Here is a 13,754-nt window from a genome sequence, read left to right as displayed (position 1 = left end):
TATTATTATTATTATGAATCAATACTAACTGTTCTTTTTCTTTTTTTTAGATCTCAGGTGGGTTTTCAAAGAATGGAAAAAGAAGGTCAAGATTCATAAGTATATACAAATTTTAACGGATTTGTAAGTTTCAAAATTTTACTTCAAAACTTTTTAATTAAATTAATTTTTTTTTTATTAATACTTTTATCTTTTTATTGTAGGTTGTATTTCCTAGATACGAAGATTGGTAAGTTTTAAAAAATAACTTCAAAACTTTACTTTGTTTTAGAGTATTTAGTTAATTTAAAAGTGGTAAGTTTTATTACGAAGCCTAAAAACATTTAGCTAATATTTTTGAATTAATTAGATTAGTATAGATTTACACTAGTTGAAAAATGAATATTCGGCCTTAGTAAAATTCAGCCTATATTCGAATAAAATTAAAAAATTCAACCTCAATTAGCAATGATTTACAATTAGACATTAGTCTCATGCTGATCGAATGGTTACGTCATGCATTACACATATCAAAAGTTTAAAAAAGAATCATGCATTCTTTTTTAAACTTTTATTTCTTCTTTTTCTCATTCTTTGGCTCTATAGGCATGGATCATTTCAATATCTTGCAAATTTTAGGCAAACTCCTAATATTGTACAACTGCAGAGTTCTAAACAAAAGTATGAATTTGGTATGGGATATGCTAAAAAAGCTCTTGATTTAGCTATTCGAACTGATAAAGTTGTTGAATTCGTCAATCAAGTAAAATGTTTTATTGAAAATACAAAAGTAGAATTATCTGAATATCAGAAAAATATGCATATTAGTGATCCATTAAGAGTACAACATAAAGGTAGACAACCTAATAGGTACAGATTATATGGTGAACTCCAAAAAAAGAAAGCAAAGCATATGCAAGATACACAGATTGAAAAGTGAAAAATTAGGCATCAATTAGTCACCAATCAGGCAGTTTGCTAACTTTTGATCCAGTTATCAGAAAAGAATGAAATATAGCTCATTGGAATTGTCTCAACAAGACAAATCTAATGGTAGTAAAATCGTATTTTTAGGATTAATAGTTAATAAAAAATTAAATAAAATATAAATAAGATATTTTTATTTTTATATTTTACTTAATTTCTCATCACGTATTAATCCTAGAAATGCGGTTTTACTACCATTAGATTCGTCTTGTTGAGACGATTCCAATGAGCTATATTTCATTCTTTTCTGATCACTGGATCAAAAGTTAGTAAACTGCCTGATTGGTGACGGTATTTGGCGAAAATGCCAATTAGTTACCAATTAGTCACCAATCAGCTACCTGATTGGTGACCGATTGGTGACTGTTTGATACCTGATTTTTCACTTTTCGACCTATGAGATATAACTAATATTACTAATAATGAAAATGAAAAGAGAGTTGTAGCAACTTAAGCTGGTAAAAAAAGAGAAAGAAATTTTAAAAAATGCGTCATTATGCCTTACAATGTCCAAATATTTAATAATTTTTTTGAGATGTATGGGTCATTTTATTAAATATCATATAATAATAACAGATGATAAAATTTTTTATATAAATGAATTACTGACTATTTTTTTTCAAGTGAAATCACCTGATTTACAATTAAATTTTTATAGAATGTGAAATCACCTGATTTTTTAATTAAATTTTTATAGGATGTGAAATCACCTGATTTTTTTAATTAAATTAGTATTCACCTGTTAACTATGTTAACAGTTAGGGATAAATCTGCTTACAGTCTGTATAACAATTCCGTATATTTATAGTAATACGCACTTTTCAATTTTATTACTTAAAAATTTTTAAAAAAAAATTATTTTTTATTTATTCTTTGAGTTTTGCTAAAGATCACCAGTGGTAACTTCAAACTATTTTTGTTATGCTCTTTTATTTTTTGCCTATGAACATAAAGATCAATAAAAACGTGAAAATCAAGGATAAGATTAAAGGATTAAAGGGTAATCACATCCCAAAGCTAAAGAACACAAAGATCAATAAAAAACGTGAAAATCAAGGATAAGATCAAAGGGGAATCACATCCCAAAGATAAAGAACACAAAGATTAATAAAAAACATGAAAATCAAGGATAAGATCAAAGGGAATCACATCCCAAAGATAAAGAATACAAAGATCAATAAAAAACGCAAAAATCAAGGATAAGATCAAAGGTAATCACATTCCAAAGATAAAATAAAAATGCAAAAATCAAAGATCAGATCAGAAATGTTAGTAGTATTCTCAAATCAAAAAAAAACAAAAAACAAACAAAAAAACAAATGCAAATACTCACTTTAAAGCCAAAATTTGGAGTCCAAGTCCGTCCCTAAAGAAAAAGAAAGAAAAAGAACATTAGTAGTGTTCTGAATAAAAAAAGAAAAAGAAACAATAAACAACACAAATACTCACTCCAAACTGAAATCTTGAGTCCAGTAATATCTGAGTTCATTCCTAAAGAAAAAGAAAGAAAAGAAATGTTAGTAGCGTTTCTAAATCAAAAAAAAATCAAAAAGAAACAAAAAAACAAATGCAAATATTCACTTCAAAGCCAAAATCTGGAGTCCAAGTCTGTCCCTAAAGAAAAAGAAACAAAAACAACTCCAAAACCGAAATCTTAAGTCCAGTAATATTTAAGTTCATTCCTAAAGAAAAAGAAAGGAAAAGGAACGTTAGTAGCGTTCCTAAATCAAAAAAAAAGAAATAAAAAATAGCGCAAATACTTACTTTAAAGCTGAAAGCTGAAGTCTATATTCTTTTATTCCCCATTTTCTTAAAATTTTCTCAAATTATTCCCCTCTTTTTTTAATTTTTTTTCTTTTTGTCAGTCAGAACCCCCTTTTTTTGTAGGACGTTTCGGGATCCTTTTTCTTTTTTTGGCAGATTGGTACTTTCTTGCAGGATGATGTTTCAGGATTTTTTTTCTTGTAGGATAACGCCTTCAGAATTCTTTTTCTTTTTTTGTAGGTCAGTTCAGTAGATACAGAGTCTAAGGTTGCTTGCCGAAACTAGAGGGTTTCGGCAGAATGGCGTACGCGAAACTGCCGAAACTAGTTTCGCGAAATCATTAAGAAATGCCGAAACTGCGAAACCTATCAAAATCGCGAAATTGCCGTAACTTGCCGAAACTGTTTCGGCGTTTCGGCAATACTTTCTATATGATTTAATTAGAGTTTCGGCATTTAAACAATTTATAAGAATAAAGACAATATGATTTTTTATATGTAAATATTTATTTTATAATATTTAATATTAAACTAATAAAATATACGATTAAAAATATAATAAAAATTAAAATTTAATAATATCTTTATCTTCTATGTGGGGACCTGCTTCTACCTCTTCTCCTATCTCTACTTCTGTCCCGTTTTCTATCTTTACTTCTATCTCGTCTTCTATCTCTACTTCTATCTCGTCTTCTATCTCTACTTCTTGATCTACTTCTTGATCGAGACCTAGATCGCGACCTTCTTTTTTCCCTTCGCAATCTATATTCATATTGACGTCGATCATGCGCAGCATGCTGCCGTCAATACTCTCATCTAAACAGATCTAAAATCCAATAAAAATATTAATGAATTGAATGAATTGCCTAAATAAAATTAATTTAAAATAATAATTAATAATAATTACCGGTTTGTAACCAGAATTCATCGTTCATATCAACAAAATACGCTCTATCGAAACTATTTGGGCTTATAATAGGAATGTCGTCATCATTATTATTTATTATCCTACTGAGGTTTTCATAACCTCGTTTGAGGGCATTTCATTTTGTTTGGCATTGCCTGGGTGTCACTGCAAATCCCGTTACAACGAACACCCTATTTGCTATTATTGTCCACATCAGGAAGTCACGGGAAAAATGTTCATCACATGTATATTTTTGCAAATCATTTACATCGTAATTTTCATTATTTTAAATGTACGTGTAATATTTAACGTTAATGAACATCATCAATGAATTTTTATCATGATGTGCAGCATTTAATAATAAATATTCAATGTACAGTCGCGTCCGAAAGTGACGCCCGATTTGAAAATGAAGACAAAAGCAAAAATATCTGTATTTTTTCACTAGTGTATACATTAGTAAAATATTCATACCTAGTTTGTTTCTCATACTAAATCAAATTTTCATAATGCCAGGGTGGCAACCTTCTCAAAAACAGAACTATTTAAATTTTTATTTTTTCTTTAATATAGCTTTAAATTCGCCTACAGCTCTTGGGAGAGGGACACACTTCTGGATAATATATTGGTTCATTTTTAAATGTTCTCTACTTGGTTTAAACCAAATAAATTTGTTGGAAAATTAGTAGTTGCAATTTTATTTAATTTTAGCTTATTTTTGGCCTAAAGATAAAGGATATAATCATCTGGAAACCTGTGATTATCTTGGCATCCAGTGATCAGAATTCGATGAACAAAGGCTCATTGGATTCGTCTCGTCAAGATGAGTTGAATGGTGAATGTCTCATATCTCTAGGGTTAATAGATACTAAGGTGTACCTTAAAACATTTTTTTGATGGTTTGGCCTTTATCCTGAGATATAATGATGCTACATGTATGAACTGGCCACCATTCGACGTGTATCAATGAGACAAATCCAATGAGTCTTTGTTTGTCAGAATAGAATCACTGGATAGTGAGATATTCCCAATTTCGTGAAATTTAGAGTTTTGAAAAATTTTCAGGTAAAGAATGTTTTAAGTTATATCTTGGCATCTATTGATCCTAGAGATATAGGCCAACCACCATTCACTTCGTCTTGACGAGATGAATCCAATGAGCCTTTGTTTGTCGAATTCTGATCACTGGATGCCGAGATGATCATAGTGACTTAATAATTATGGCCTTCATCTGTAAGTAATCGGGCAACACTTTCGGACGCGACTGTACATATCTTTGCTATAATAAAAATATGATTACTAACTAGTAAATTTCAGTTAACTACAGTTAGTAATAATCGGTATCACATGATCAGTTTGCCGATTGATCTTTTTTTTTTTGATAAAAAAAAGTCTAAAAAACTTTAACCCCTTTCTTTCACTTCCCTTCATCCTCTTGTCCTTTCGTCCTTCCCTTCCCTTTCGTTCTCCCCTTTTTCTCACACCTGTAAGTCTCGTTAGTCGTTACTTTTTTTAATTTATTTTTTTTTATTTATTTTTTTTTTAATTTTATCTTTTTTTTTCATTATCTTTTTTTCGTAAGACACCAGCTTGGTCGTGAAACCGGACTTTAAGGTAGTAAGAAACTGGAAAGGGGATATTTTTAATTTAAGAAACGAACTAATGTTTCTCTTCATATTTTTTTTTTGTAGAATGCGTAGCGAGAAGGTAAAAAGTTTAGGCTCGTAACGGGCTCAGTCCTATAAAGTAATATTTTATTTTTATTTTTAAAATTAGACACGACTGGAGTCATACAAATTAATGAGAAAAACATAAACTACAAGTCTAATGAACCCATTGTCATGAATGTATCCAACCACAACTGGAGAAGCCAGTGTAGTCACCCTGCCTGCTATTCTAAAAGAACATAAGGCATAGCCTGCAGTCTAGAGCGAATTATTGGAAAAAGGAGAAAATAAAGAAAAATTAACTGAAAAAAAAGAAAATTTTAAACTGCTAATTACTACGGTTTCATGTCAGTCATATGACTTACCAATATTCTGATTTACCGATCCTGATCAGTTGATTGATAATCAACTTTTTATATAAAAAAAAATTTTTTTTTTTACCGATCTTTTTTAAATAATAATTTATTCATTATTATTATTTAAAAGGATGACAGAAATGTAAGTTAAGGGGAGGGATACTTGTTTTTTTTAATTTGGGAACGTTACTAACGTTCCCTTTCTTTTTTTTCTTTAGGGACATTCTTCTAGACGTGAATTCCGTCGAAATAAAGCAAGAACAGCCTTTCCTTGGAGTTATGCGGTAAGTAGTTTAATATACAGTTATGAATTGCGTTACAGAATAACACCAACACATTTTTTTTATTTTTAGTTTTTCAGCCTTTCCTTGGAGTTATACGGTACGTAGTGTACAGTATGGTTATAAAATTGCGATATGGAACAATACTGACGCAATTTTGTTTTTATTTTTTAGTTCTTCGGCCTTTCCTCAGTAGGTAGTGTATTATATGAATAGTATGGTTATGAAATTGCGTTATGGAACCCCATTAACGCATTTTTTTTTATTTTTCAGGTTTCCGGCTAGTGGATTAATTAACCTTAACTTTCTCACGAGGATTTTTTGGATATAAATTCGGAGCACCTTCACCTTCCTTATAATCAGCAAGAATTACTGCACATTGGTTGGTATAGTTTAGAGAGTGTGTGGTTGTATAATGGCATTTGAAACAATACTAGCTAATGCCAATTTTCTTTTATTTTTTTAGGTTTCTGGCTATGGAATATGCGGTAGGTGTTGTTTGGTGAGTGTGTGGCTGTGTAATGGCGTTATAAAACATCATTAACGCCATCTTTCTCTTTTTTTTAGGTAAAGTTCAAGTCCAGCTCGAGCCAGCTCTTGAATACGAAACCGGACTTTAGGTAAGAAATGGGGAAAGGGAGAATTTTTTGTTACTTTAAATATGAGAAACGAACTAACGTTTCTTTTCATTATTTTTTTTGTAGGACGTGTAAGAAACTGGATTTAGGATAATAAACGGGAAAGGGGGGTTTCTTTAATTTATGAAACTTGGTGCTTCACCCTTTTTAATTACTGGTGGTTTAATACAACCTTTGGATACCAAAGTTACCATGATGGAAAACATTTATCGATAATCAGCTGGACAATACAAATTATTTAATGAGGCTAGCCACAGTGATAGATCCTTTATTCAATTCAAATTTAAAGGATATGTTCGTCATAAAATTCTTTTGAAACATGTCATTACATTAATGGAGCATACACTTGTTACGTTGATCCTTTAAGCAGTTTCTTTTCGTTATTTTGTTTATAGGACGTATAGAAGGATGCCATTTGAACATGAAACCGGGCTTTGCTTTAAGATAAGAAATGGGGAAAGGGGAAGAAGATCCTGAATGGATATTATCGGTAAGTTTCGAAAGTTAGTTTACTTTTGAAACTTTTTAATTTATTGATTTTTTTTCTTTTTTTTGCAGGTTTCCAGATTTTAGACGATATGATTGGTAAGTTTCGAAAGTTTAGTTTACTTTCAAAACTTTTCTTTTAAATTTTTTTTGGTATGTTTTGAAGAAACTAACCATTTCTTCTTTTGTCTATTTTGTAGGAATCATTTTCGAGATTTGGATCGGCTTTTCAGGCAAGTTTCGAAGTTTCTCTTCGAAACTTTTTCTTTTAAATTATTTTTTTTTATTAATATTTTTTTTTATCTTTTTATTGTAGGTTGTACTTCCTGGATAAAATCAGTTTGAAAAATAACTTCAAAACTTTTTTTTGTGGGTCCTCCGGAGTATTCAGTTGAATTAATTTAAGTGGTAAGTTTCGTTGCGAAGCTTACCATCTTTTTTTTCATTTTCTTTAACAGAAATACTAAATTTTCTTTTTCTTTGTTTTTTTTTGTAGGTTTCAAGGGATTCAATTAGAAATGTTAGAATTTGAAAATGGTGAATTTCTTTGTGAAGCTTTGCCATTTTTTTTCTTTTTTATAGAAACGTTGTTATTTTTAATAGGATTAATTAGATTAATATAGCTTTAGTATAGATTGTTATAATGTAATTTAATAAAATAATTTGTTATTCAATAACATTTAACATTGACATATTAACATAAATAATAAAAGATTGATATGATGTAAAATAATGTATATCGTAATGTACGGGCAATGAACATCTTTGATTTGGTGATGAATATCGAATGTTGTGACATCGGTAGTACATTGCAGGGTCCGATGTTCAGCATTTCTTTATGATGTACATCAAATGACCGATGTATATTTGATGAACATTTTTCCCGTGACTTCCTGATTCATGCATTTACATGATGACGGTTTGCAATTCTTTCGAATTGCTGATGTAAGTTTCTTCGTTCCGCGATTAATTGCCTAGCTGCGTTAATCGTCCATTGGAATACTGGTGGTGGCGGTGGGACAAAAGGTACTAATGCTGCCATTTTTTATTTTTATGATTTTTACGTAACTTGAAAATTAAATACAATTTGAAAATTAAAATACAATTTGGTTTTGAATTGCGAAAAAAAAATTCAAATTTCATAATATTTATAATAATTTTAAAATTCGTTATAATGTTTAAAACATGAACTGACGAACATAATAACATTCTACATAATTAAAGTATTTGTAACAAAATAAACACAGTTTTGATTCTAATGTAATAAATTTAATTAACGCAGTTCTAAATTTTTTTTTGTAACGCAGTTCTTAAAATTTATTGATCTAATGTAATAAATTTAATTAACGAAGTCCTTAAAACTTATTGATTCTAATATAATATGCTTATCCTTATTCCTTAATTAAATTGCACTATTTTTAAAATATAATATGCTTATTTTTATTCCTTAATTAAATTGCACTATTTTTAAAATATAATATGCTTATCCTTATTCCTTAATTAAATGGCAATGTTTTAAAATATAATATAAAATTACAATTGCCTGCATTGCCTGCATAATTATATGTTAACTGGACTTTGATCGCGAATATTTTGCCCTGCATAATTACATCATTTATTTCCTAAATAGTATCATTATTTAAATTACATGATATTAGAATTAATTCTCATTGGATTAACTATTGTAATTATTTCTCATTATTATTATTCCTCATTATCATCATAATTATCATCATTATTATCACCGTCATCCATACCTAATACATTATCTATATCATAATCATAGTCAACTTCTCTGGGTCTCTTGTTATTACCACTATCATCAACTTCATCATCTTCCGCATTATTTTCATCTGAATCATCCAATATATCTCTTGGAATATCGCCGATTTCACTAGTAATTGAATCATGCGATAAATTAACAAATTGATCAATCCATAGACTTTCGATTACTACACGGCAATTGTCTTCGGGTATTGTTTCGCCGCTTGTAGTTAATCTCTGAGTAGAAGCTTGCTCCTCATTATATTCCTCATTGTCATCTTCTGCAAAAGCTTCTGCAATACGTATATTGATCTCATCATCACTAAGACGAGTATTCTTTTTTTGATCAATTCCATAAAATCCAAGTTCAGTTTTTGAATTGGATTTCCAATACAAAATTAATTTGCACATGGATTCTAGTTTATCCACATTAAGATTTAAGCGACGTTTATGAAATAGCCATCCTAAAGTCGAAAATCCACGTTCGCAAGTTGCTGAGTTAGGACATATTGCAAATAGATAACTTGCAATTCTTGGCAGGGCATCTGGTTCTGGTTCGGTATTAATATATTTCCACCAATTCACATGATTATCTTTAGCAAAACCGATATCTAGGTCAAATGGCTCTTGCTCATTAATATATTTCTGTATTTGATCACATAAAGTTTCAGCTTCGTAACGGTCAAAACCTAAATTTTTCCCGATTGAAGCTGCACATTTGATAATTCTCATGAGGGCGCATTTTTTAAGTGGCGCGTTTCTAAATCTGGGATCCATAAAAAAACAAGTAATATACTTATCATCATCGAACTCATCAAATCTTTTATTTATTACTTTGATACAATGACTTCGGAATGCAGGATTTAATGATTTGGGTAACTTTTTTAATGTACCTGCAAGTCTTGCCAAGCTCAGGAAACAATCTGCAAGTGTAGCTCTTCTCGATTCTAATGAAAGTACCGCTTTTCTTAGAGGATCCAGAACAAATCCAAGAACTCGTAAATTTGAAAAAAAATTTCTCGATTGAATAATCAGTTTTATTTTATCATTTGTTAGCACTTTATCATGATCGCTGGCCATTTCTTCTAGTGCTGATTCCAAATTTATTACTGAATTTATGGATTCACTAGCAGTAGTCCAGCATGTCTTGCAATATAATTTTAATCCTCCTCCACTAATTCCTTTTTCTTTAATTATTTGAGTAAGTTTTGCATTAGCCTGATGAGAACTTCTAAAAAAGGTTTTCAAAATATTAACACGTTTTAATAAACGTTTTCCAAACTTCTCCTTGATGATGTCGCATGCAATTAAATTGATAGAATGTGTAACGCATCGCACATTTTCAATCTTTGGATGATTCTCATGTATAATTTTTTGTGCATTACGAACATTGGCCGCATTATCAGAAACTACAGCACATATTCGATCTTCTCCAATACCTTCTATAACCTTTTCAATTACCGTAACTAGATATTCTGCAGTGTGCGAATTTTCAGACAAATCAGAAAGTTGATAAAGATATTCTTTACACGACGGAGTCATTACAATGAAGTTCCAAATTGAACGATGTGTACCAGACGTCCAACCATCAAAGGCTAAATTATAAATTAATATTATATAGTAAGTAAGATTAAATAAAAATGACGTATGATAGCCTATTTAATTTAACAAACCTAACGTTAAATTCGTTTCCTTTTCAAGCTCAGAATTAACTTTGAAGTTCACTTGAGCTAATTCACGTTCAAGTAGTTGATTTACTAATACTTCCCTTGTTGGTGTATTGTATCCGGCATTAAGCTCTTTTATAAAATTGATGAAAAGGGGATGTTCCACTACTCTAAACGCAATTCCGCACGCAATAAAAAATTTAACTAATGCACGATTAATTCATGTACATCTTTGTTCGTTAAGCTCTGTTGAATCATGGTAATCATCCATGTTACTTTGACCTTCAGAGTATTTTCTTTTTTTGGATGACTTAAACTTATCTTGCCGTTCTATTACTTTAATCATATACCTTCTAACAACTGCTGCTGGCGCATCTGGACAATGGTTTGAAAGATGCTCTTCGAGCTTTGAAACTTCACCGCGTGACCATGTATTCTTACAGTACTTGCAAGAGGCGGCAAATTTGCCAGAACCAACAGCTTCTCCTTTATTAATATCTTCCCAAATGCTATTAGGTGGCTGACCTCCTCTATTTTTCTTTTTAATGGGTGAATCTTCTATGTGATCAGTCATTTGAAACAGTTTATTATTAATTTTATTATTAAGAAAATGGAAGAAAGTAAAAGAAACTTTAGTTCAGTGTTAAAGGAGATGACGGAATTGGGTTTATTAAATGCATGTTACGCATTTTCCTTTAATGAATATAAGCCCCTTAAAAAAAACTGTAAAAACGTGTAATATCATAATATTAATATGGGAGTTAGAAATGAAAATTCTAACACTAGATAAAGCTTAAAAGAACTAAGACGTCGGTAAAATATTGAAGTTTAATCTTTTATCTGTAGATTATTTGATCATCTAAATTATATTATTAATTGGTGTAACTTGGCGTAACTATATGCAAATCTTATAATCAACTATGCCGAAACTACAGAGAAACCTATTATAGAGGTTTCGGCATGTTTTGGCAGTTTCGCAATTTTGACAGGTTTCGCAGTTTTGGCGTTTCGACGTTTCGGCACTATATAAGAGGTTTCACCTTTCGGCATTAGGCCAAACAGGTTTTGGCAAGCAACCTTAACAGAGTCAGATCTATCGGATCTGAATGCGATGTTTTCATCTGCTTTAAAAGATTGGACCGTGTTGGAACGCTTCAGCGGAAAAATGTTTTAAGTCTCTTTCAAAGATGAATAATGTCGATTTAAGCGTCTTAATTCTTTTGGGTTAACATTTCTTTTGGTTCCAAGCTCAACAGCTATCAGCTTCGTACAATTGGAGAAACCGTTCAGTATTTTTTTTCGCTTTGAGATTCTTTATTTTTTTTATAGGTCAGTATTTAGCATTCTTCTATAGAGTTCTTTTCTTTTTGTAGGTCAGTTCGGTATTCTCTTTCTTGTAGGATGACGCTTCAGGATTCTCTTTCTTGTAGGATGACACCTTCAGGATTCTTTTTCTTTTTTTGTAGGTCAGTATTCAGTATTCTTCATTGGGTTCTTTTTTTTTTGTAGATCAGTTTGGTATTCTCTTTTTGTAAGTCGGTATTTGATATTCTTCTATCAGGTTTGTATTTTCTCTTTCTTTCAATTTCCCTTTCGTTAGAAGTTTCTAATCTCTCTTTTTTTTTTCTTTTGGTCGGTTCTCTTTTCAGCATCAGATTCTGGGTAAGTAAAGCAGTTGCTAACCTTTTCTTTTTTTTTTCTTTAGGTCAGTTCTCTTTTTAACGTGAGATTCCAGGTAAGTTTTTCTTTGTTTTCACTTGTTCAGCTTTGTTTTGTTTTGTTTCGTTTTTCGTTCGTTCTAACCTTTATCCTCTCCATTTAGGTCCCAGTTCTTTCAGCTTTTTGACCCTAAGGTGCATTTTTTGTTTAGTATCGTTTGTGTTATTTGTTTTGTTTCGCTTTTCGCTCGTTCTTATCTTTACTCTCTCTATTTTATGTCTGGCTCTTTTGGCTCTAAGGTGCAACTTATTTTCGTTTTTTGTTTGTTTTATTTATTTTGTTTCATTTTTCATTTGTTCTAACCTTTACTTTCTTTCCATTTAGGTACGCATAGTGGATTCTTTTTTATTTGCTTCTCTTTTTTCGTTATTGAAGAAAGGGAAAGGAAATAAAAAAGTAAAAAGACACGTAACTGCCTGTAACATATTTTTATTGTTATTGCATCATGTGTATCATGCACTGCGGTTACACAATTTGTAAATAGTTATTTATATGGGTATTCTAAACATAACGCTCACGTGATTGCAGTGTTTTTTAAATATTAGATTTTTATAGGACATAAAATCACCTGGTTATTTAAATATTTTAAAATTTTTAAATTATAATAACTTATTTTATATTGATATTAGTGGCATAAAATTGTCACCATTTAATTCATCTTAACTTAATAAAACAAATCTAATAATATATATTTTATTTTTTTATAATTATTAAATAGTAAGATATTATACAAAATAATTATATACAGTCAGCCCCCTCTACAATCACACCCCTCGGGACCATCCAATGGTGTGATTATAATGAGGTGTGCCTATTGGTGAGGGTTAAATATATAATCACACATATATAAATTTTTAAGTAAACGTGATTATATATATATATATATATACATGTATATATAAAATAATTAAGTAAAAAAGTTTATATGTAAAAATTATCGAATTTTTGAAAAATAAAAAACTTAAATTTTTCCTCATGGTAAAACAACAAAATAATAAAATGAAACGCACAGTTATTTTATAAATTACGTGATTTGTGTGCTTATGCAAGGGGAATTTTACATATATTCACTATAATATGGGACTGACGTTTGGTGTGATTGTACTTATAACTAATAAAGTAATTATAAAAGGGGTATTTTATATATAAAAAAATCTGGACTAAAAAATGTGTGCCTTAAGGAGGGTAGTTCTTATATGGGAGGTGCCTATAAAGAAGGTCAACTGTACAGTACCTTAAAATACCTCTTAATTATTATATAACCATTATATAACTGTTATATATGTTATATAACATTTTGTTATATAACTAAAGTTGCCTGCCGAAATTAAGGAGTTTTGGCATGTCGAAATTGTCGAAACTATTTTGACATTTCAACATTGGCTCTCTGATTTATCAAAATGCTGAAATAGTTTCGACATGTCAAAATTGTCAAAACCTAAAAATATTACATTTCATGTAATAACTCAGCATCCAATGATTGTAGAAAGATGCATCATAGCTCGTTAGAATTGTCTCATAATGAAGAGTCAAATGGTGG

At 30.2% G+C, this 13,754-nt stretch overlaps 1 protein-coding gene across 1 annotated transcript; it reads left to right on the top strand.

Annotated features, from left to right (window-relative positions):
- Positions 1–673: 673 nt before the first annotated feature.
- On the top strand, positions 674–919 carry OCT59_008201 (uncharacterized protein; the record flags this gene model as incomplete). The annotated part of the gene is made up of 1 exon (XM_066142300.1): positions 674–919. The coding sequence occupies one exon, from the start codon at positions 674–676 to the stop codon at positions 917–919; it is 246 nt and encodes an 81-aa protein (XP_065999194.1).
- Positions 920–13,754: the final 12,835 nt, after the last annotated feature.

This window comes from Rhizophagus irregularis, chromosome 16, assembly GCF_026210795.1.
Source record: "Rhizophagus irregularis chromosome 16, complete sequence".
Taxonomy (NCBI): Eukaryota; Fungi; Glomeromycota; class Glomeromycetes; order Glomerales; family Glomeraceae; genus Rhizophagus; species Rhizophagus irregularis.
Note: the sequence above shows the minus strand (reverse complement) of the source record. Positions and strands in the feature narration are given on the sequence as shown.